Source organism: Schistocerca cancellata, chromosome 2 (assembly GCF_023864275.1).
Source record: "Schistocerca cancellata isolate TAMUIC-IGC-003103 chromosome 2, iqSchCanc2.1, whole genome shotgun sequence".
Lineage (NCBI taxonomy): Eukaryota > Metazoa > Arthropoda > Insecta > Orthoptera > Acrididae > Schistocerca > Schistocerca cancellata.
Window position 1 is genome coordinate 546195367 of NC_064627.1, and position 21639 is coordinate 546217005.

The window sequence follows — 21639 nt, forward strand, 5'->3', positions numbered from 1 at the left end:
GGATGACTTGGCCTTGAATCCAGGTTGTGTAGAGATCATCAGTGTCTTGAACCAGACTAGGGACGACAGCTGTCAAAATGCAGATGCACTGGATCCTTGCATAGTGAGCATAATTCATTCCAGAATCTTACTTGTAGTGCGAAACACTCGTTAAGTGAAACTTTTTGCAAAACACTTGTTTAGTGAAACAGTTTATTCCATATAAATTAATGTAAAATAAGTTAATGCGTCCCATGTAGAAAAAGTACCTAAAGTTTTATGTTATTTGTGCCATTTATTCAAAGAAAATTATACATACAGTATTATGCACTTTATTATTCACAATACATAACTTATTCTTTTTTAGTAGAAAGCTCTCTATAGTCATTTGTTTCTGCGACACTCCAACACTTGGCGTAAATACTACACAGCATTATTGTCAAATAAATTTGTAGTGCGTTTAGCCACTGCTTTATTGGGGTGATGATTTTCAATGTATGATGCAACTGATTCCCATGCTTTCAACATTTCTCTTATTGCACTAGAAGATTGCTGCTTTGCTTTTACCAGCTAACGGCCTTGTCACAGCGGTAACACTGGTTCTCGTCAGATCATCAATGACACCTGTGGGCTCAGAATGACATGGCAACCAGTTGGTACCATAGGGCCTTCATGGCCTGTTCGGGTAGAGTTTTTAGTTTTTGCTGTTACTGCCGCCGCCTCCTCCTCCTCCTCCGAACTCCTCCTCCGAACTCCTCTCCACAACTTCCTGCTGTGAAACACATAAGCTCTTTGTTGGTGATTTCTTGGCTGTGATCTTCCACAAGCTCATCAATATCATCGTTATCCACTTTTAGCCCCATACTCTTGGCCAAAGACACAATCTCGTTGACTTCAGGCCTCAAAGTCACTTTTGACAACGCATTCCGGCCAAAGCTGCTTTCAAGCAGAAGTGAGAGTTGTCTTACATAGGCTTTGATGTTGAAGTGATATTTCCAAAACTCTTTAAGAGTGAGATTGGTAGTTTCAATCAACTCAAAGCAATGCTGGAAGATTGTTTTAGTTTAGAGCTTTTTAAAGTTAGAAATAATCTGCTCGTCCATAGGCTGGAATAATGGATTGGTGTTGGGGGCAGAATTTGGATGTTGATGAATCAAAATTCTTCAAGAATGTGGCCCTGTAGGTCTGGAGAATGGGCAGGAGCTTTGTCCATAACAAGCAAGACACGGAGTGGCAGATTCATCTCAAGCAAATATTTTTTTTACCGAAAGATGAAACATTTCATTGATCCAATCACAAAAAGATCACGTGTCACCCAAGCCGTGTTGTTGGATCTCCACATCACATTTAATCTGCTCCTCTGGATATTACACTTCTGGAAGGTTCTTGGAGTTTCTGAATGGTAAACAAGCAACTGTTTGCTTTTCAAATTGCCACTTGCATTGGGACAGAATAGCAGTTGAGACTGTTTATCACTGGCATGTGACTGGGTGATGTAGGATGTAGACCCATTTTGTCGCAATTAAAAACCTGTTGCGACAGATAACCCTCAGAATCTACAAGCATCTTAAAGTTGCTGATGAAGTTCTCTGCTGTCTTTGTGTCGGAGCTGGCTGCTTTGCCGTGCATCACAATGCTGTGGGTGCCAATTCTTCTCCTAAACTTCTTAAATCACCCATGGCTTCCCTTAAACACTTCTTCGGTCGCTGATGATTCTGTCGTCTGCTTAACAAGGCCGGCAAAAATCATTCGTGCCTTCTCACAAATGATGTTCTCATTAATAGTGTCATCTAGCAATTGCTTTTCATTTATCCATGTAAGGAGCAACCATTTGACATAGTTCAGAATATGAAACTGTTGTTTTGATACTCTTGTCACTCCCTTTGAAGCATATATTTCCATAATTTTGGCCTCGTTCTTGAGGATGGTATAAATATTTGACATAACCAATTGTATGTGCATGCTAAATAAGCTTGCTCACATGACATTCACGTTTTTCAATGACTTTATGTTTCATTTCTAACATCATTTTGTTTCTCGTATGGACATCTTCTTGTGGCTTTATCTTCAGGGACATTTCTACGAAGCTAATTAAAATTTGCACACAAAAAAACACTGTGTGTACTTAGGTCTAGAAAAGTGTGTAATCACAAGCTGCACTAAGATGGTGGTAGAAAGAGCACTGAACCCAGGCTGCAGCACGTTGTTCATACGTCACTGCCAACAATGTAAGGTGTTCATATTGTTAAAAGTTTCACCTGACACGTGCAAATAGTTGTTGACATCACATTCAATCATTGCCACTCATTATGTGAAACATCGCTTGTTAGGTAATTTTTTTTTATAACTTGTTTTGCTTGTCATGTGGATTATTTGTCCTGGGAGGTGCTTGTTAAGTGAGGTTCCACTATACTGTTGTTGGTTAGTGTGTTTAACATGGACAGAGGAGTGAATGGAGTCATCAGAGAGATGGAGATAATGTCCAGGAAGGTGGCACTTTGGGTTGAGGAGGACCAGGTGATGCAGATGGAGAGAAGGTGTTGAGTTTGAGAAGGAATGAGGTCTTGGTTGTTAGTCCACATCATGAAGATATTATCAACAAACCTGAACCAGACTAGCTTTTTGGTGTTCAGGGAGGTTAGAAATGTTTCCTCTTGATGACTCATAAACAGGATGCCATAGGAAGATGCCCTGTGGGTGTCCATGGCTGTGCTGTGGATTTGTTTGTACCTTCCCTTCAAAGGGGAAGTACTTTGTGTCAGGATGTAGTTGGAAATGTGTATGGGAAATGGGGTAGTGGTTTGTGGTGTGAAGGATGTTGGGAAAGGTAGTGTTCTACAGCAGCAAGACCATGGGCGTGAGGGTTGTTAGTGTGTAGGAAGATACTAGTTAGTTAGTTAGTTGGTTGTATGTTCCATTGACCAACCGCGTGGTACAGTAGCCGTTATGATGTGGAACATGTCAAGTATAAGAGTAACTGCAGAGAGATGACATCAACAGTGACAAGTAGGGATCCAGGAGGCAAAGTGGTGGAGATGTTGCAAAATCGGTGTAGGTAGTGGTTAGTATCTTTCAAATGGGTGGCTAAGTTTTGGGCAATTGGTTGGAGGTGTTTGTCAAGAAGACCAGAAATTATTTCAGTTGGAACACAATAGCCAACTACAACAGTGCTTTGAGGATTGTTGGGTTTGTAGATTTTTGGGGAGTATGCAGAAGGTAGGTGTGTGGGGTGTTGGGTTGAGGAGAGAGATAGACATGGGACATGGGGGGGGGGGGGGTGTTTTGGAAAGAACCTTGGTATTTCTGTATGGATTGGAAGTTTTAGTGGACTTCTGCAATGGGAGCACTATGGTGTGGCTTGTAACTGGAGGTGTCAGACAGTTGGTGGAAGCCTTCTGCCAGATAGTCACTGCGATTTGTCATGAAAGTCATGGAGCCTTTGTCTGCTATGAGGATGATAAGTTTGGGATCTTTTTTGAGGTTCCTCATGGCTGTCCTTTCTTCAGCTGAAAGATTAGTGTTCCTGGAAGCGACCTGAGGAAGGATGGTTAGACCAAGCTGAGGTAAAGAATTCCTGAACATTGACCAGGGGGGTGGTTAGGTGGGAGGGGGAAAAGGTCATGGTTGGATGGTGGTATGAGTTGGGAAAGGCGAAGTCCAGTGTTGGGATTAGGTTGGTGTTAGAGGTGAGGCAAGGAAGTGTTTCCACTCTAGTGATAGCGAGAAGGAGACAAGTCTTTGACAAGTCAAATCCTTCAAATTCCACAAGTCTAACACTCTGCAAATCCTAAACACTATTGTTAACCATTCCACCAGAAACTTCAGCCCCATACAAGTTTGTCTACTCACCTTCTTCTGATCCTTATGGTAGAAACACTTACTTGGCACCAGTCCCTCCCACCTAACCACACCTTGTCACCTACCGTGAATTCTTTACCTCCAACGTGGCCTTACCATCCTTTCTCAGGTGTCTTCCTCAGATCACTATTCTTGCAACTGAGGAAAGGATAACCATACATGACCTCTAGATATATTCTGACCTAATCATGATCCCTGCATATAAAGACTCCAACATTGTCATGATGAATCATAGTGACTACCTTGCAGAAGACTTCCATCAATTTTGTGACTCCTCCTCCTACAAGCTGTGCCATAGTGATCCTATCCCAAAACTCAAAATAACATGCAATCCCCAGTGAAATGCTTAAGCCCTTCCCAGAACTTCTCCCCGAAGTCCATCTCCTTCCTCACCCCAATGACACGTTGCACACCCACTTCCTACACGCTCCCCAAAATCCACAAACCAAACAATCCTGGACTTTTTTTGTAGATGGCCACAGTGCTCCTGACTGAAAGAATTTCCACTCTGTCAACCAATGCTTCCAAGCAATGGACCTAAACCTAGCCTTTCACATCAAAGAGAGCAACCACTTCCTTCTCTGACTCTCCATCATCCCAGCCCTTTTAATTCCTGAATCCCTACTCATAACTGTTCGTGCCACCTCCCTATACATCAATTTCCTTCATACCCATGGCTGTGTCACTATCAAACACAACCTATCCCAACATCCTTCAGACTCCAAACCCATTATCTCATGCCTAATACAACTTCTCAACAAATCCTGAAACACAATGGCTTCTCCTCGCTAGGGAAGAAATACAAATCTGCAGCATAGCCAGTGGTACCCATGTGATACCCTCCTACAGAAACCTGTTTATGGGCCATCTAGAGGAAACCTTCATGGCCTCCCAAAACACCAAACTGCTAGTTTGGTCCAGATTCATAGATGATCATGATATGGACTCAGGACCAAGATAGTTGTTCTCATTCCTTCACAACCTTGTCACCTTGGCACCTCCCATCTGCATCAAATGGTCCTCCTCAATTCAATGTGCCACCTTCCAGGATGTTGACCTCCACCTCTCTCATGGCTTATCCACACCTCTGTCCATATTAAACACATTAACAACAACAGTATCTGCATTTCGACAGCTGCCACCCCTTTCACACCAAAAACTTGCTCCCATACAGCCAGGCCACCCATGGATGACATAACTGAATTTATGAAAACTCCCTTGTCCAGTATGCTGAAGGTCTCACAAAGCCCTTCACAAACATTACCCCTTAACGGATTTTCTATGACACGTCTTCAAACACCCACAGTTCTCCCATCGCCCATAAGAATCAGCTACAAAGGAGCCCCCACTATCTCCCCCTCAGCTCCCCCCCATCTTCATCCAGTATCACCTTGGACTGGAACAACAGAACCATATCCTTTGTCAGGGCTTTAATTATCTGTCATCATTCTCCGAAATAAAGGTCATCTTATTCAAGATTCTCCCCACCCCTCCTCAACTGGTGTTTTGTTGCCCACCCAACCTACACAACATCCAACCCCTTCCCTATGCCACTACCACCCTCAAGCCCTTGCCACAGGGAATTTGCAAGACCTGCCCAATCCACCCACATAGCACCTCCTACCTCATTCCTGTCACAGGGTTATCCTACACCACCAGAGACAGGGCCACCTGTGAAAGGAGTTGTGTTATGCACTCTGCTGCAAGCATTGCACAGCTTTTTATGTTGGTATGACTACCAACCATCTGTCCTCCAGAATGAGTGGCCACTCTCGAACTGTTGACAAGAACAAAATTGACCACCATGCAACATGCAGCTGAGCAAAAACTGCTCAATTTCAGTGGCTGCTCCACAATCTGGGACATCTGGATGCTTCCCTTCATGACCAATTTCTCTGAAGTACCCCCCAATACCCTCCTCCCAATTCACTCTCTCACATCATCTTCTGTTTGCTGCTCCCACCAGCTCTAAAATTTCCTAGCCTGTGAGCCCTGTGTGTGTGTGTGTGTGTGTGTGTGTGTGTGTGTGTGAGCTAGCAAGTTTTCTTTCTTGTTTGTGTGTGCCTGTCAGTGACTCAATGCTTCTGCTTTTCAGTGAATGGTCCCTTTCACTCCTAAAGTATTTACTTGATAATGCTTCACAAAGTCATATGGTTCAGGGGACTATTGTGAACTTACGAGGGACAATTTGAAAGTTCTGTGGCTGTTACTTTAATTATTATATTGTGATACTTATACCATTACATAACTTTGAAGTATTTTTCCTGATGTTTTATGTGTACTTGTGTCCATTCAAACAACTTTAAGATTACATCAGGATAAAATACTTTTGGAAATTCCTAAGTACACATCACACAAATAGGTGTATTGTATTTGGAGACTAATCAACAACCACAGAAAACAGTAAGAAATTACAGAAAACTATATCAGGACTATAGCACGGGTGAGTAAGCGTCTAGACTTGGGTTATTCAAGCAAAACTTTTAGAGTAACTATTGTCTGTGCATTCCTTTGGATTTGTTTAACTTTTAAGAGAGGACTGCCAGTTGCCACACTTTTTACAGATGTGAAAATAATGAGAAATCACTGCATTGTGAAAAAAAGATACCAGCATTACTAATGTTTATTTTTTGAATGACAGTCAGTCAAGTTTTATCTTGTTTACATACAATTATGAGTCATCATTCTAAACTAAAACTCAGTCCTGTATAACAACAACTCCGTGAGCCAGCCACAGTTCTGAAGTGCTTGGAGAGATTATCTGTGATGACACAACATTGTGCAAGGTGGCATAGCAAATATCTAAGGCTGCATTGGAAGAGATGTTGTATTGACTTGCATGTGTGCATGCACATGATACTGACGTTGTTTACTCTACCAGATTTCACTGGAGGGCATAGCTAATGGAGGAGGAGTAGCTACTGGTGTAGGCTTGGATCATTCTAGGTGTAAGACTTAGAAGAAAGATCCTAAAGTTGTTGGCAGTATGATGTGTGGGAGGTGAAACGTGCGTTATAGGAAAATTTAGTACTTGTGTACTCAAATCCAGACACACTCACAGGATACAGAAATGTAACAGATCATATTTTCTGAAAGCATTGTACCTTATCAAATAAATGATAATGTAAATGTGTATGAAGCATTTAAAAGTCAGGAAAACCCACATTTGTCTCATCCCCTGTCATCTGTTTCCTTCTGTTGTGTATAAATAGACTGATTCCTCATGAACAAATCTCCCAAAATTCATTTTTACTCTGCAATAGCAGCTGAATAGACTTAAGGAAGATAATCAAATCTGAATACAAAATGTGTTCTGCAGTTCAAGGAAAAACAGATCTGCGGTATAAGTTACTATCTTACCTGAAAATGGAAGTTTGTGCTACAGCACTTTGTAGATTAAATTTGATGCAATTTCATTTAAAATTACACCTTAACTAAGCTTATATTCAATCTGTTTAAAGTGATATAAATTTTTGTAATCATATCTTCTTTTCATCCAACTATATTGTTTCTCTCATCCATCTACAAATAAAATTCTCCATGTGATAACTACTGTCTTGGAAACTGTTCCAATAGTTTAGAAGTTGACAGTTTGTAAATATACTCACTTGTGCTTGGTGATTTTAGAGTCAGAAATGCCATAAATCTTCATGTTCTTAAACTTTAGCCCAATTCCAACAGGACCATCTCCCTTATCTATTTCAAGTGCTGTAATCTCCAAAGGATCCAGTGGCAGCATATCCAGCTCACGCACACCTTTAAGGACAAGATGTAAAATAATACTTTCTTGTTTTAAAAAATCAAGTGAAGAGGGGTTTCAACATTGTGCAGCAGCTCCTGACAAAAGTGAGAAATGAAGTGTTGATATATGAAAGGAGTGATCTGAGGACCTAGTTGACAATGGTGGACTCAGATATTTCGAAGTTGGCATCTGCTCATCAGTCACTAATAACATATATTAATGTAGTTGTTGGGGAAATTATTATTATTATTATTATTATTACTACATTTACTTAAGTTTTATTGTTCTTGTATTTTGTATTGACCTTCTAGCTATCAAGGATTAGCGTGCACCACCGATTTTGTCTTTGCATTCTGTTTCCATTCAAATTGTTAAACATGGTAATTACCACTTATGGCTGTCAATGTTTTTTTGTTACAGTAAATAAAAGTTTTGGCAGCCACAAACAGTAGTAAACATATTTAACAATCAATCAAAGGCTGTTTACCTACCCTTCATCAAACTGTTTGTATTAAATTCCACTTGAAATAAAAGGCCAACAGATACTGACATATAGGGGTTACCATTGTTTAATAAAACAGCCTCTACATTACTTTTGACCTGCCTCGAGATGACTGGGTGTTTGTGTTGTCCTCATCATTTCATCATCATTCGTGCAAATGGAAGATTGGACTGAGAAAAGGGTGGGAATTTGTACGGGCGCTGATAACCACACAGTTGAGCGCCCCACAATCCAAACATCATCATCATCATCTACATTACTTTTAGAAAAATCTATAAACAGGTTCCATCATTTCCTACACCAGGACTAAATTCTCCAAATCATTTAGCTCAGTTTTTGTAAGCAGCTCATTGGTTCTGTGTAGTCCAAGGTACAATGAAAATTGTTATGAGGTTATTCATTTACATCAGACTTGATACCACTATGAATGTATATGATCATCATCAAAAGCTTCTTGTGATTTAGAAGTGGAAAGATCTAGGTCATTGCCTACTGACTGAATGTCTAGAAATACATTGTTGTGCCATGTATTTTCTATTATTGTTTGGACTTTAATTGTGTGCAGTATCATAGTGTATGTAAGTAAGTTTCTTAACATGTCCAGCATACTTTATAAAATCTCTTTTACATTACTCATAATGACAGTGATTGCATGCAAATGCTCAAAGATGGATGACTAAATAAACAATGACAATCAGAAGTTTAGGGTATATTATTACTGCTTTCAGTTTTTGAATTGAAACCAGACATGAGTATTACAAATATAAAATGTCTCTAGAGTGGTATTTATGGAATGGCAAGTTTGAAGAACTGTTTTTTTTACGTTTTTCAAGATTCACAACATATACAAAACATGCCCTATGCAGTGTCCATGACTTATTTAAAGTCTGTACTATTCCTCTGATGTTCCTTAATCACAAACTCACCACAAACATAGCAAAGACTGCCAAGAAAGTTTTTACCATCACGACTAGCCTCTGTACTAAATGCATGTACTAGAGGAGACTTAGGTAAGGTTACACTGTAACAAATGAACAGCTGTGAATTGAAGAAGAGGAGCAAAAGCCCTGGTCCTAACAGTTATAATGTTTGCTAATCAGAACGGCCACTGCCACCATAATTTCACTTAATATTATTGACTAAAATAATATAAGAAGTATGTAATTAAAATCACCAGCAACATTCAAAATATTTAGAGTGTTAATTATAAAAAATTTTGGCAATATTACTTTTTTGTTCTCATTTTAGAACTGATCACACCAAAAATAATTGTTTGCTTGGGTAAATAGCTACATGTTGGAATGCTGATGTCTGTCCTCTCCACATATACTGGCTCAACAGCAGGATACAATACATATTATCTTGTAATATACCGTATCTCTCATTGAGTTTGGTGATGTGGCCTTCTGTCTGCCTTCAGGGTAAGGAAGTTAAGCCAAGCTACCTCAGGACTGTTATTTTTGAAGTAATGACCTGCTATAACTTGTCTGAACTAATGCAGCAGAAATAGTGAATTTAAAAAAAAATCATTAAAGCCATTCTATGGAAAGAAGAAACATTTAGAGTTCAACATCCCATTGACGATGAGGTCATTACAGATGGCATTCTATGGAAATATGTATAATGTAACTCACCATTCTTCAGCTTTGGAAGTGTGTCCTGGATAGCTTCCACTAAGCACTCATCAAACTTTGGGTCATTTTGACTACATCTCTTCCAGTCAGCAGCTGTGGAGAGAGGAACCATAGTTTCAACAGACATATTTATTCACATTGTGAGGGGAGATAATGCACACATTGTAATCAGAGATGCATGAAATCAAGAGGCACACCCATTGAGCAGACAAACAAATGAAAATAATAGAGGTCTGTCATGTTAGAAGGAGTTTGCTGTCACAGTAACTACAAGACATCAATAAATGCCCCGTGTGTAAGGATACTAAAATTGTTTTGAGTAAATTGATCAACATGCTTTGATAAAACCAAATAACTCAAGTGACTTGCTGTTGCTTTCATACTCAAGTCTTAATATCGATATTTTATCTATATTTTTGTTTACGATTCACCAAATACATGTCTTTGTTACAGGCAATATAAATTGTATTTTCTCATACTTTCACATGAATTGTGGAAGAAATTTATTTGAATTGTATAGTGTCAGCTTGATTTGTACAAAGGTCATCAGGAAAGTGGAGAATGCTAGAGCTTAAGCTACACTGCAGACTTCCGTGATTTTTAAAATGTGTGATGACATTAAAATTTCTGTAAAGTGTAAGCTTACAGGTTACTTACTTGTATCTGTCATGAAAGGGCTTATCATGAAAAGAACTGTTATCCCTCCTGTACTAATGGTATGTTTTCTGTTATTATTTCTTTCCTTTCTCAGACATTATGTCTGGTTAAAAATGGAAAGTGACGCGGACCTTAATCAAGCGTGACTTCCTTTTAACTGTACGGTATATGTTACATTGAATTTAGGAACTTTCGGGTAATTGAACATGTATCAATAATTATAGATTTGTGTAGTTGTATATATCCGTTTGGATGCAGCTGTATTGCGTTGATGTGCTGGTGGATATTGTGTGGTATGACTCCTGTAGTTGATAGTATAATTGGTATAATGTCAATTTTATCCTGATGCAACATGTCCTTGACTTCCTCAGCCATTTGGATATATTTTTCAATTTTTTCTCCTGTTGTCTTCTGTATATTTGTTGTATTGGGTATGGATATTTCAATTAGTTGTGGTAATTACTTCTTTTTATTGGTGAATATGATGTCAGGTTTGTTATGTGGTGTTGTTTTATCTGTTATAATGGTTCTGTTCCAGTATAATTTGTATTCATCATTCTCCAGTACATTTTGTGGTGCATATTTTTATGTGGGAACATGTTGTTGTATTAGTTTATGTTGTATGGCAAGTTGTTGATGTATTATTTTTGCTACATTGTCATGTCTTCTGGGGTATTCTATGTTTGCTAGTATTGTACATCCACTTGTGATGTGATCTACTGTTTCTATTTGTTGTTTGCAAAGTCTGCATTTATCTGTTGTGGTATTGGGATCTTTAATAATATGCTTGCTGTAATATGTGGTGTTTATTGTTTGATCCTGTATTGCAATCATGAATCCTTCCGTCTCACTGTATATATTGCCTTTTCTTAGCCATGTGTTTGATGTGTCTTGATCGATGTGTGGCTGTGTTAGATGATACGGGTGCTTGCCATGTAGTATTTTCTTTTTCCAATTTACTTTCTTCGTATCTGTTGATGTTATGTGATCTAAAGGGTTGTAGAAGTGGTTATGAAATTGCAATGGTGTAGCCGATGTATTTATATGAGTGATTGCTTTGTGTATTTTGCTAGTTTCTGCTCGTTCTATAAAGAATTTTCTTAAATTGTCTACCTGTCCATAATGTATGTTTTTTATGTCAATAAATCCCCTTCCTCCTTCCATTCTGCTTAATGTGAATCTTTCTGTTGCTGAATGTATGTGATGTATTCTATATTTGTGGCATTGTGATCATGTAAGTGTATTGAGTACTTCTAGGTCCATTTCACTCTTCCAAATGAGTAGGTCAATATTGGTTTAGCATAAGTATTTATAGCTTTTGTCTTGTTTCTTGCTGTCAATTCTGTTTTCAGTATTTTTGTTACTCTTTGTCTATATTTTTCTTTTAGTTCTTCTTTAATATTTGTATTATCTATTCCTATTTTTTGTCTGTATCCTAGATATTTATAGGCATCTGTTTTTTCCATCGCCTCTATGGAGTTGCTGTGGTTATCCAATATGTAATATTCTTGTTTAGTGTGTTTTCCCTTGACTATGCTATTTTTCTTACATTTCTCTGTTCCAAAAGCCATATTTATATCATTGCTAAATACTTCTGTTATCTTTAGTAATTGGTTGAGTCGTTGATTGGTTGCTGCCAGCAGTTTTAGATCATCCATGTATAGCAAATGTGTGATTTTGTGTGGGTATGTTCCAGTAATATTATATCCATAATTTGTATTATTTAGCATGTTGGATAGTGGGTTCAGAGCAAGACAGAACCAGAAAGGACTTAATGAGTCTCCTTGGTATATTCCACACTTAATCTGTATTGGCTGTGATGTGATATTATTTGAATTTGTTTGTATATTAATTGTGGTTTTGCAATTTTTCATTACTATGTTTAGGAACTGTATCAATTTAGGATCTACTTTGTATTTCCAATATCTGTAGCAACCATGAGTGGGGTACACTATCAAAAGCTTTTTGGTAATCAATGTATGCGTAGTGCAGCGACCTTTGTTTAGTTTTAGCTTGATATGTCACCTCTGTATCTATTATCAGTTGCTCTTTACATCCTCGTGCTCCTTTGCAGTGGCCTTTTTGTTCTTCATTTATAATTTTGTTCTGTGATGTATCTGTCATTAATGTCAGTGTAATGACTGAAGTTAATATTTTGTATATTGTTGGTAGGCATGTTATGGGGTGATATTTTGCTGGGTTTGCTGTGTCTGCTTGATCTATAGGTTTCAGATAAGTTATTCCTTGTGTAAGTGTATCAGGGACTGTGTATGGGTCTGCAATGTAACTGTTAAATAATTTAGTTAGATGTGAATGTGTTGAGGTGAACTTCTTTAGCCAGAAATTTGCTATTTTATCATTTCCAGGGGCTTTCCAATTGTGCATAGAATTAATTGCTCGGGTGACTTCATGTTGCAAAATTATCACTTCAGGCATTTGTGGTATCATCTTGTATGTGTCTGTTTCTGCTTGTATCCACCGTGCATGTCTATTATGTTGTACCGGGTTTGACCATATGTTGCTCCAAAAGTGTTCCATGTCTGTTATGTTTAGTGGATTGTCTATTTTAATGTGTGTGTTATCTATTGTCTGGCAAAATTTCTTTTGGTTTGTGTTGAATGTTTAGTTGTGTTTCCTTCTATTTTCACATTTTTTGTATCTTCTAAGTCGTTTGGCCAATGCTTGTAATTTCTGCTTCTTTTCATCTAATTGCTCTATCACTTCTGGTTGTGAGATTTTACCTAACCTTTTTCTTTTTTTTTCTGACATTTCATTTCCTATAAATTGTGTTAACTGTCCGATGTCTTTTCTCAGTTTTTCTATTCTGATCTGTAGCCTGTGTTGCCATGCTGGTTTTGTGGGTTTCTTCTGTGTGTTGGTTGGTTCTGATCTCTGGCTGGTGTGTATATTTAGTGTAGTGAGTGCTCCTGCATAAACCAGTAGTTGTAACTCTTCCATAGTTGTGTTTTCATTTATTTTGTTGTGTATGATTGTGTTGATAGTTGTTATTGTTGTTTCAACTTGTGGGTTATTTGGTGGTCTATGCAAGAATGGTCTAATGTCTGTATTTGTGTCTTTGTATTCTATATATGTCAACTGAAATTTTTCTTCTATATCTAACATGTGTGTCACTTCATGTTCTATTTGTGCTTGTTCTGGTGGCTGTCTTAAGATTTCGTTTTCCTCTGATTGTTTAATTGATGTGTGTTTGTCTTTGTTTGTTTGCTCTGGGATGTTTGAGTCCATTACTGTATTCTTCTTCTTCTGATTACACATTATTTTGTTCCAGTATTTGTTGTACTTGTTGTTTGATGTTTTCTAGTTCTGACTGGGGTATCCTGTTATTTTTGATTATTGCACAGATCTGATCAGCTAGTCATTGTTCTGTTAAAAATTTTAATTCTGGGGATCTGGTAATAAATGTTGTGTATACTTGTGATCTGTATCCAGTTGTGTTGGTTCCTAAGTTTGTTGCTTGGTAACAACAGAACATGAGGTGTCAGTTAACTTCATCTGACCATCTCATCCTCTGCCGTTGTTTTCCTTCTAGAGTGGTTGCAGGAAGCATATCCTGCAAAACACCTCTATTTGGATTTAAATCATTTGCCGTGTGGCTAGCAGTGTCGTTACCATTGTGGACGGGCATAGGGTTCAAGCGTCGTCCCCGACCATGACAGTGCTTGTCCGAGGCTTCATTAGTTCTGTCCTGAACCAACTAATCACACTAAAAGGGGGGTTAGCCCTATTAGTGGTTTGTTCTTTTCATCGCCTTTAACGACTGGCAGAACAGGCCGGAGGCCTATTCTTTTCCCGGGCCTCCATGGGGTTTATTATTATTATTGTTATTATTGTTATTTGTATTTAGAAGTTTACATATATCAATTTTGCATTCCTTTCTGATTTTGACTAGTTTGTTGTGTTCATAGATGGGTAATTGATGTAATAAAATATGTCATATTTTTTTTACAAATTTGAAGTAAATTACAATTAGTTTAGCAATGTAAGTCATTGAAAGGTGATACTTTGGAAATATTTCAGAAAGGGGGAAACAGGGTCTTGCTATTCAAAGTCCATGATGTGGGGTTTGCAGAGTTCATGAGAAGGATTTCAAATAAAATCCAAAAGAGACCAAAATGACAAATTATCTTTGCTAGCTTGGACCAAGTGAGGTAGCATTTGTTGTTGGGAGGAGCAATGTTTACTAACTTCCTGGTCATGTTGATTTAGTTCTTTCATGATTCTGTTCATGAACAGAGTTGCTTACTGTGATGATTGTTTCAATGTTGTCATGGATCTCTCTGCAACTTTCCCAATTTCTCAGAGGCTACTCTGCAATTGTTTCTGTAGTGAATGTCAGGGGAAAGAATACACCTTAGAAAGGGATGCATCGTTGTTAAAGTATAAATTGAGCTCAGAGAGAGCTTTGTTTATGTGTGTGCTCTGTTGCACCATGGAAATTTGATCATGGATATAATGGAATGCTGGAGGAATCTGTGCATCTGTTATCACAATGTGTCAATTCCACCATATTGCAAATAATTCTACACACAGCTGCCTTGAAACACTAGATGCACACAGTTTCCACTATCTGTGAACACTCCTGTTCGATATCCAGTGGTAGATGAACAGCAGAGATGAAGCCCTTCCAGAACCTCATTATCAGTAGGATGGATGGTGAACACTAATCTGGTGAAACTTTAGTTTCTCTTGGCATATAAAATGTCCAAACAACTTGGGAGAATGCACATAGGTGTTGTCTTTGATATCCCATGCTATTTTGATAGGTTTACACTCTATTATTTTTTAGGCACAACCAGAAAGGAAAAACTTGGGAGTTATTATTAGTGGATGAGAAAATAGCATTAACTCTGTCCCTCAGTTGTTCGGCCAGTAATAGAGCAGGATTCAAAGTGGAATTTAAGTGAAAACCTCCTTGAATTATTTGAACACAAATTTTTCTTTTATTTGTGCTTGTGACCCTGCCCTGTTTTAAAGTGCAGTGTGGAGGAAAACCAGATTATGCAGCATCTAGTCAAAATTGAGCTGTCATTAATAAAATTATAGAGCTTACATGTTATAAAAATGGAAGATCAGAAGGTGCTATGAAAACCAAGTTTCAGGAATACCAGCATAAGATTTATGTGGAGGAGCTCACTCATTTTATTTTGCTCCTATGAAGCAGTGGCACATGCAGGTGTCCCAGGTTGTGGGAGAGGTCAGTCCAACACTGACCAGTTGGTAGTGAACATGTAGTTATTATTCATTGTCTGCTGTAATATTTGTGAGCTGGTTGAACCAAGGGAACCTGTTATTGTGCTTGCTGCAGTTGTCACTGAATAGTGATTTTAAAAGCACTTTCAGCCTTAATAGTGGATGATTAACCTCTGTTAATTTCCCATTGAAGATCAGAAAAAGGAGAGATATCTGTGCACAAACAAAAGATGAGACAGACAATATAAGGACAGGCAGGAATGGGGAGGACAATAAATAGAATGATGGTGAAAAGAGGTGGAGTTCTTAGAAAGTCTACTTCTTGGGAAGGAAAGCTGTCACATTCAGAATGGTATGAAAGTGTAATAAATATGGAGAATGATCACATGCTACATATTATAGTTGTAGAATGTAGTAGCACAAATAATCTAAAAGAGACAAATGACAGTAGACAGGTGACAGAAGAATATACAGTCACTTGTGGAAGTATGAAGAAAATACAAATGTTACTGGACATAAAATGAAAAAAGGAAGTTTCCTGTGTGATCTGTGTCCGGAATATGAAAATGAGTGAGACTAACTAATTTGAAGAAATTAATGTATTAAGCATAGGGAATAAGACACGTCGTCAGACACAGTTATCGAGAAGGTTATACAATTAATTTTTCTGTCATGGTGGTTGATCATTTCAGCTTGGTATATACAATTCGCGCACAAAAACTGACGAACTACAGACCCTACTGGATGCCATCTTCAGCTGCAGGCAGAAGATATTCATCACAGGGTATCTGTACGAGGTGCATTCAAGTTCTAAGGCCTCCGATTTTTTTTCTCCGGACTGGAAAGAGATAGAAACATGCGCATTGTTTTAAAACGAGGCCGCGTTCATTGTCAATACGTCCCAGAGATGGCTGCACCGTACAGCAGATGGGATTTTACCGCCAGCGGCGAGAATGAGAACTGTTTTAAATACTTAAAATGGCGACGTTTTCCTTACTTGAACAGCGTGCAATCATTCGTTTTCTGAATTTGCGTGGTGTGAAACCAATTGAAATTCATTGACAGTTGAAGGAGACATGTGGTGATGGAGTTATGGATGTGTCGAAAGTGCGTTTGTGGGTGCAACAGTTTAATGAAGGCAGAACATCGTGTGGCAACAAACCGAAACAACCTCGGGCTCGCACAAGCCGGTCTGATGACATGATCGAGAAAGTGGAGATAATTGTTTTGTGGGATTGCCGAATGACTGTTGAGCAGATCGCCTCCAGAGTTGGCATTTCTGTGGGTTCTGTGCACACAATCCTGCATGACGACCTGAAAATGCGAAAAGTGTCATCCATGTGGGTGCCACGAATGCTGACGGAAGACCTTATGGCTGCCCATGTGGCATGTTACCAAGCAATGTTGACGCTCAACGACAGCATGAACGGGACTTTCTTTTCGTCGGTTGTGACAATGGATGAGACGTGGATGCCATTTTTCAATCAAGAAACAAAGCGCCAGTCAGCTCAATGGAAGCGCACAGTTTCACCGCCACCAAAAAAATTTTGGGTAACCGCCAGTGCTGAAAAAATGATAGTGTCCATGTTCCGAGACAGTGAGGGCGTAATCCTTACCCATTGCGTTCCAAAGGGCACTACGGTAACAGGTGCATCCTACGAAAATGTTTTGAAGAACAAATTCCTTCCTGCACTGCAACAAAAACGTCCGGGAAGGGCTGCGCATGTGCTGTTTCACCAAGACAACACACCCACACATCGAGCTAATGTTATGCAACAGTTTCTTTGTGATAACAACTTTGAAGTGATTCCTCATGCTCCCTACTCACCTGACCTGACTCCTAGTGACTTTTGGCTTTTTCCAACAATGAAAGACACTCTCCGTGGCCGCACATTCACCAACTGTGCTGCTATTGCCTCAGCGATTTTCCAGTGGTCAAAACAGACTCCTAAAGAAGCCTTCGCCGCTGCCATGGAATCATGGCGTCAGTGTTGTAAAAAATGTGTACGTCTGCAGGGCGATTACGTCGAGAAGCAACGCCAATTTCATCGGTTTCGGGTGAGTAGTTAATTAGAAAAAAAATCGGAGGCCTTAGAACTTAAATGCACCTCGTACATGACACATGGCCAAATTCTTTATCATCACAGACTGTAATATGTCCTTAGCTGTGGGCTCTTTATGTACTTGTACCACTTTCAAACAACCTATTCACAACTTAATGCCTTTGGGACACAGAAAAATAATTAAAATTGGTCATTTAAATGCAGAGTTCAGTGTCATGGTGGTGAAAGCTCTTTGAAATGTATTAGAAGAGATAAACCTCCATACATGGTGCACACAGGAGCCATATTACTGAAATTGTACACTACCCAACACACAAATTGCAGTGGTTGTCATAACATTAGACACAATCCAACAGCAGTGGTTGTGTTGCTGGGTACAAGCTTGACAGTGCTATAGGTGTATCAACCTTGTGAGGAACATGCTGTAACAGTATAATTAAGAAATTATATGAAAAAAGTTACGTATCGAATCAACACCACTGCATAGGATACAGGACACAACAATGACACCAGATTGAGACATCAGACAATGTTAGCAATGGATACTAATGTGAAATCTGCATTGGTGCACAGCAGAGTGACTGAGGTAAGAGAAATCTACCTTTAGAATACTGTACAAGAACTTGGGCTTCACAAATACAGGCCTTGCAATCTGCCTATTTTCGGTAATCATGTAGGTATGACAACAAACATAGACACTGCATAGGACCTAAAGCAAGTGACCTCAGTCTTATGTCCTCTACAGTAATGAATGTAGACAGTGACTTAAGGCTAGCACCATGCAAAGCTATCTTAACTTGGCCCTTTTTTTTACCCTTTTTTGGGCCAATGAAGTGTGCATATCTCTCATTCATGATTTAAGAGTCACTCACCTTTAAAGCTAAAGCTTATATTGAACTAACAGTCTTTTAATTTTATTTAGGGTTCTATCACAGATCCAGATGTAGGTCTGAAGTGCAAGTTCTGCATCATCATCATCATTTAAGACTGATTATGCCTTTCTGCGTTCAGTCTGGAGCATAGTCCCCCTTATAAAATTCCTCCATTATCCCCTATTCAGTGCTAACATTGGTGCCTCTTCTGATAAGCCTATTACTTCAAAATCATTCTTAACCGAATCCAGGTACCTTCTCCGTGGTCCGCCCCGACTCCTCCTACCCTCTACTGCTGAACCCATGAGTCTCTTGGGTAACCTTGCTTCTCCCATGCGTGTAATATGACCCCACCATCTAAGCCTGTTCGCCCTGCCTGCTACATCTATAGAGTTCATTCGCAGTTTTTCTTTGATTTCCTCATTGTGGACACCCTCCTGCCATTGTTCCCATCTACTAGTACCAGCAATCATCCTAGCTACTTTCATATCTGTAACCTCAACCTTACTGATAGGGTAACCTGAATCTACCCAGCTTTCGCTCCCATACAACAATGTTGGTCGAAAGACACTGCATGGTTCATGGTTCATGGTGTGGGTTCCTGTTGTCATGTTCTAGTCCGTGAACCACGGGCAATGTATGAGTGGCGAAGTAAGTGGTCCCGACAGTCGGGATACCAGTTACTTTGGAATAAGGCTGGGCACCTCGGACATATTCTGAGTCGTGGTCACCTTTGTGCTCATACGGCAAAGACTACCAAACCTACCAGTTAGTCCCTCAACCGTTAGGAGTAAAACTCAATGGGACTCGGGGCAAGTAATGCTAGCAACCTGCTTCCCTGGTACTTTAAATACACTCCTGGAAATTGAAATAAGAACACCGTGAATTCATTGTCCCAGGAAGGGGAAACTTTATTGACACATTCCTGGGGTCAGATACATCACATGATCACACTGACAGAACCACAGGCACATAGACACAGGCAACAGAGCATGCACAATGTCGGCACTAGTACAGTGTATATCCACCTTTCGCAGCAATGCAGGCTGCTATTCTCCCATTGAGACGATCGTAGAGATGCTGGATGTAGTCCTGTGGAACGGCTTGCCATGCCATTTCCACCTGGCGCCTCAGTTGGACCAGTGTTCGTGCTGGACGAGCAGACCGCGTGAGACGACGCTTCATCCAGTCCCAAACATGCTCAATGGGGGACAGATCCGGAGATCTTGCTGGCCAGGGTAGTTGACTTACACCTTCTAGAGCACGTTGGGTGGCACGGGATACATGCGGACGTGCATTGTCCTGTTGGAACAGCAAGTTCCCTTGCCGGTCTAGGAATGGTAGAACGATGGGTTCGATGACGGTTTGGATGTACCGTGCACTATTCAGTGTCCCCTCGACGATCACCAGTGGTGTACGGCCAGTGTAGGAGATCGCTCCCCACACCATGATGCCGGGTGTTGGCCCTGTGTGTCTCGGTCGTATGCAGTCCTGATTGTGGCGCTCACCTGCACGGCGCCAAACACGCATACGACCATCATTGGCACCAAGGCAGAAGCGACTCTCATCGCTGAAGACGACACGTCTCCATTCGTCCCTCCATTCACGCCTGTCGCGACACCACTGGAGGCGGGCTGCACGATGTTGGGGCGTGAGCGGAAGACGGCCTAACGGTGTGCGGGACCGTAGCCCAGCTTCATGGAGACGGTTGCGAATGGTCCTCGCCGATACCCCAGGAGCAACAGTGTCCCTAATTTGCTGGGAAGTGGCGGTGCGGTCCCCTACGGCACTGCGTAGGATCCTACGGTCTTGGCGTGCATCAGTGCGTCGCTGCGGTCCGGTCCCAGGCCGACGGGCACGTGCACCTTCCGCCGACCACTGGCGACAACATCGATGTACTGTGGACACCTCACGCCCCACGTGTTGAGCAATTCGGCGGTACGTCCACCCGGCCTCCCGCATGCCCACTATACGCCCTCGCTCAAAGTCCGTCAACTGCACATACGGTTCACGTCCACGCTGTCGCGGCATGCTACCAGTGTTAAAGACTGCGATGGAGCTCCGTATGCCACGGCAAACTGGCTGACACTGACGGCGGCGGTGCACAAATGCTGCGCAGCTAGCGCCATTCGACGGCCAACACCACGGTTCCTGGTGTGTCCGCTGTGCCGTGCGTGTGATCATTGCTTGTACAGCCCTCTCGCAGTGTCCGGAGCAAGTATGGTGGGTCTGACACACCGGTGTCAATGTGTTCTTTTTTCCATTTCCAGGAGTGTATGATGCTGGCAACAATCAGTGCAAGTTCTTAAGTTCTTCAAAACTTCAGACAGTAAAAAGAAAAAAAAACTTTTTTTTTTTTTTTTTTTTTTTTTTTACTGTCTGAAGTTTTGAAGTAGCCACTTGTTCAGCAGCAAACGTGACTTTGTATGCTGATGGACTGCAGGCGGAACATCTTGCAATGTTGTTTGTTATTCAGTGATCGCGACCGACTGTCACGACCACTGGTGGAGAAGATGGAGCTAGCTGCTACGTAAAAGGACCTTGTCTCCTATGAAAGCGATACTCTGTGTGGCCTAAGTGGATGACAGTTTCAGATACGGGTTTCCCTCTAAGATCTCCAGACATGTCGTAAACTGTAGTGCGCCAAGGCAGCATAACATGGAATTCATAGGAGACAAGGCTCTTCTGTGCAGCAACTAGCTCCATCTTCTTCACTGGCGATCAGTGAATAACAGACAACATTGCAAGACGTTCCACCTATGATCCGTTAGCGTACGAAGTCACGTTTGCTGCCGAAGAGATGACCTAACGGCAGGCGCTAGCACCTATAACTTCGATGCTCTGTAATATTGTTGGATGACGTTTCCAGACATGCATTCCTATCCACGATTTGCTCCTCAAGACACCCTATACAACCCCTCGAAGTTTGTTGCAACATTTCTGGGACACCCTGTATAACCAAATAAAATAAAAACACACAGCACAAAATATTGTCCGTTTCCCTGGTTAAGAGCTACGTTTCAGGTGGGCTATCTTTAGCAAGACGTGAAAGTCGCAAGAAAAGTTGCAGGCACCTGGGTTGGGCTGAGTACTGGCCAGCTTGGACGGCTGAATGATTGCT

At 40.5% G+C, this 21639-nt stretch overlaps 1 protein-coding gene across 1 annotated transcript in view; it reads right to left on the reverse strand.

Annotated features, from left to right (window-relative positions):
- The window catches only part of LOC126162123 (protein takeout-like), a 70531-nt gene that overhangs the window by 20460 nt on the left and 28432 nt on the right, over positions 1–21639 (reverse strand). The window contains exons 2-3 of the mRNA XM_049918411.1: positions 9716–9808; positions 7446–7593 (exon numbers count right to left, since the gene is read on the reverse strand). Of these exons, the coding sequence (XP_049774368.1) occupies positions 7446–7593; positions 9716–9808 (241 nt within the window). The remainder of the gene's footprint in view (positions 1–7445; positions 7594–9715; positions 9809–21639) is intronic.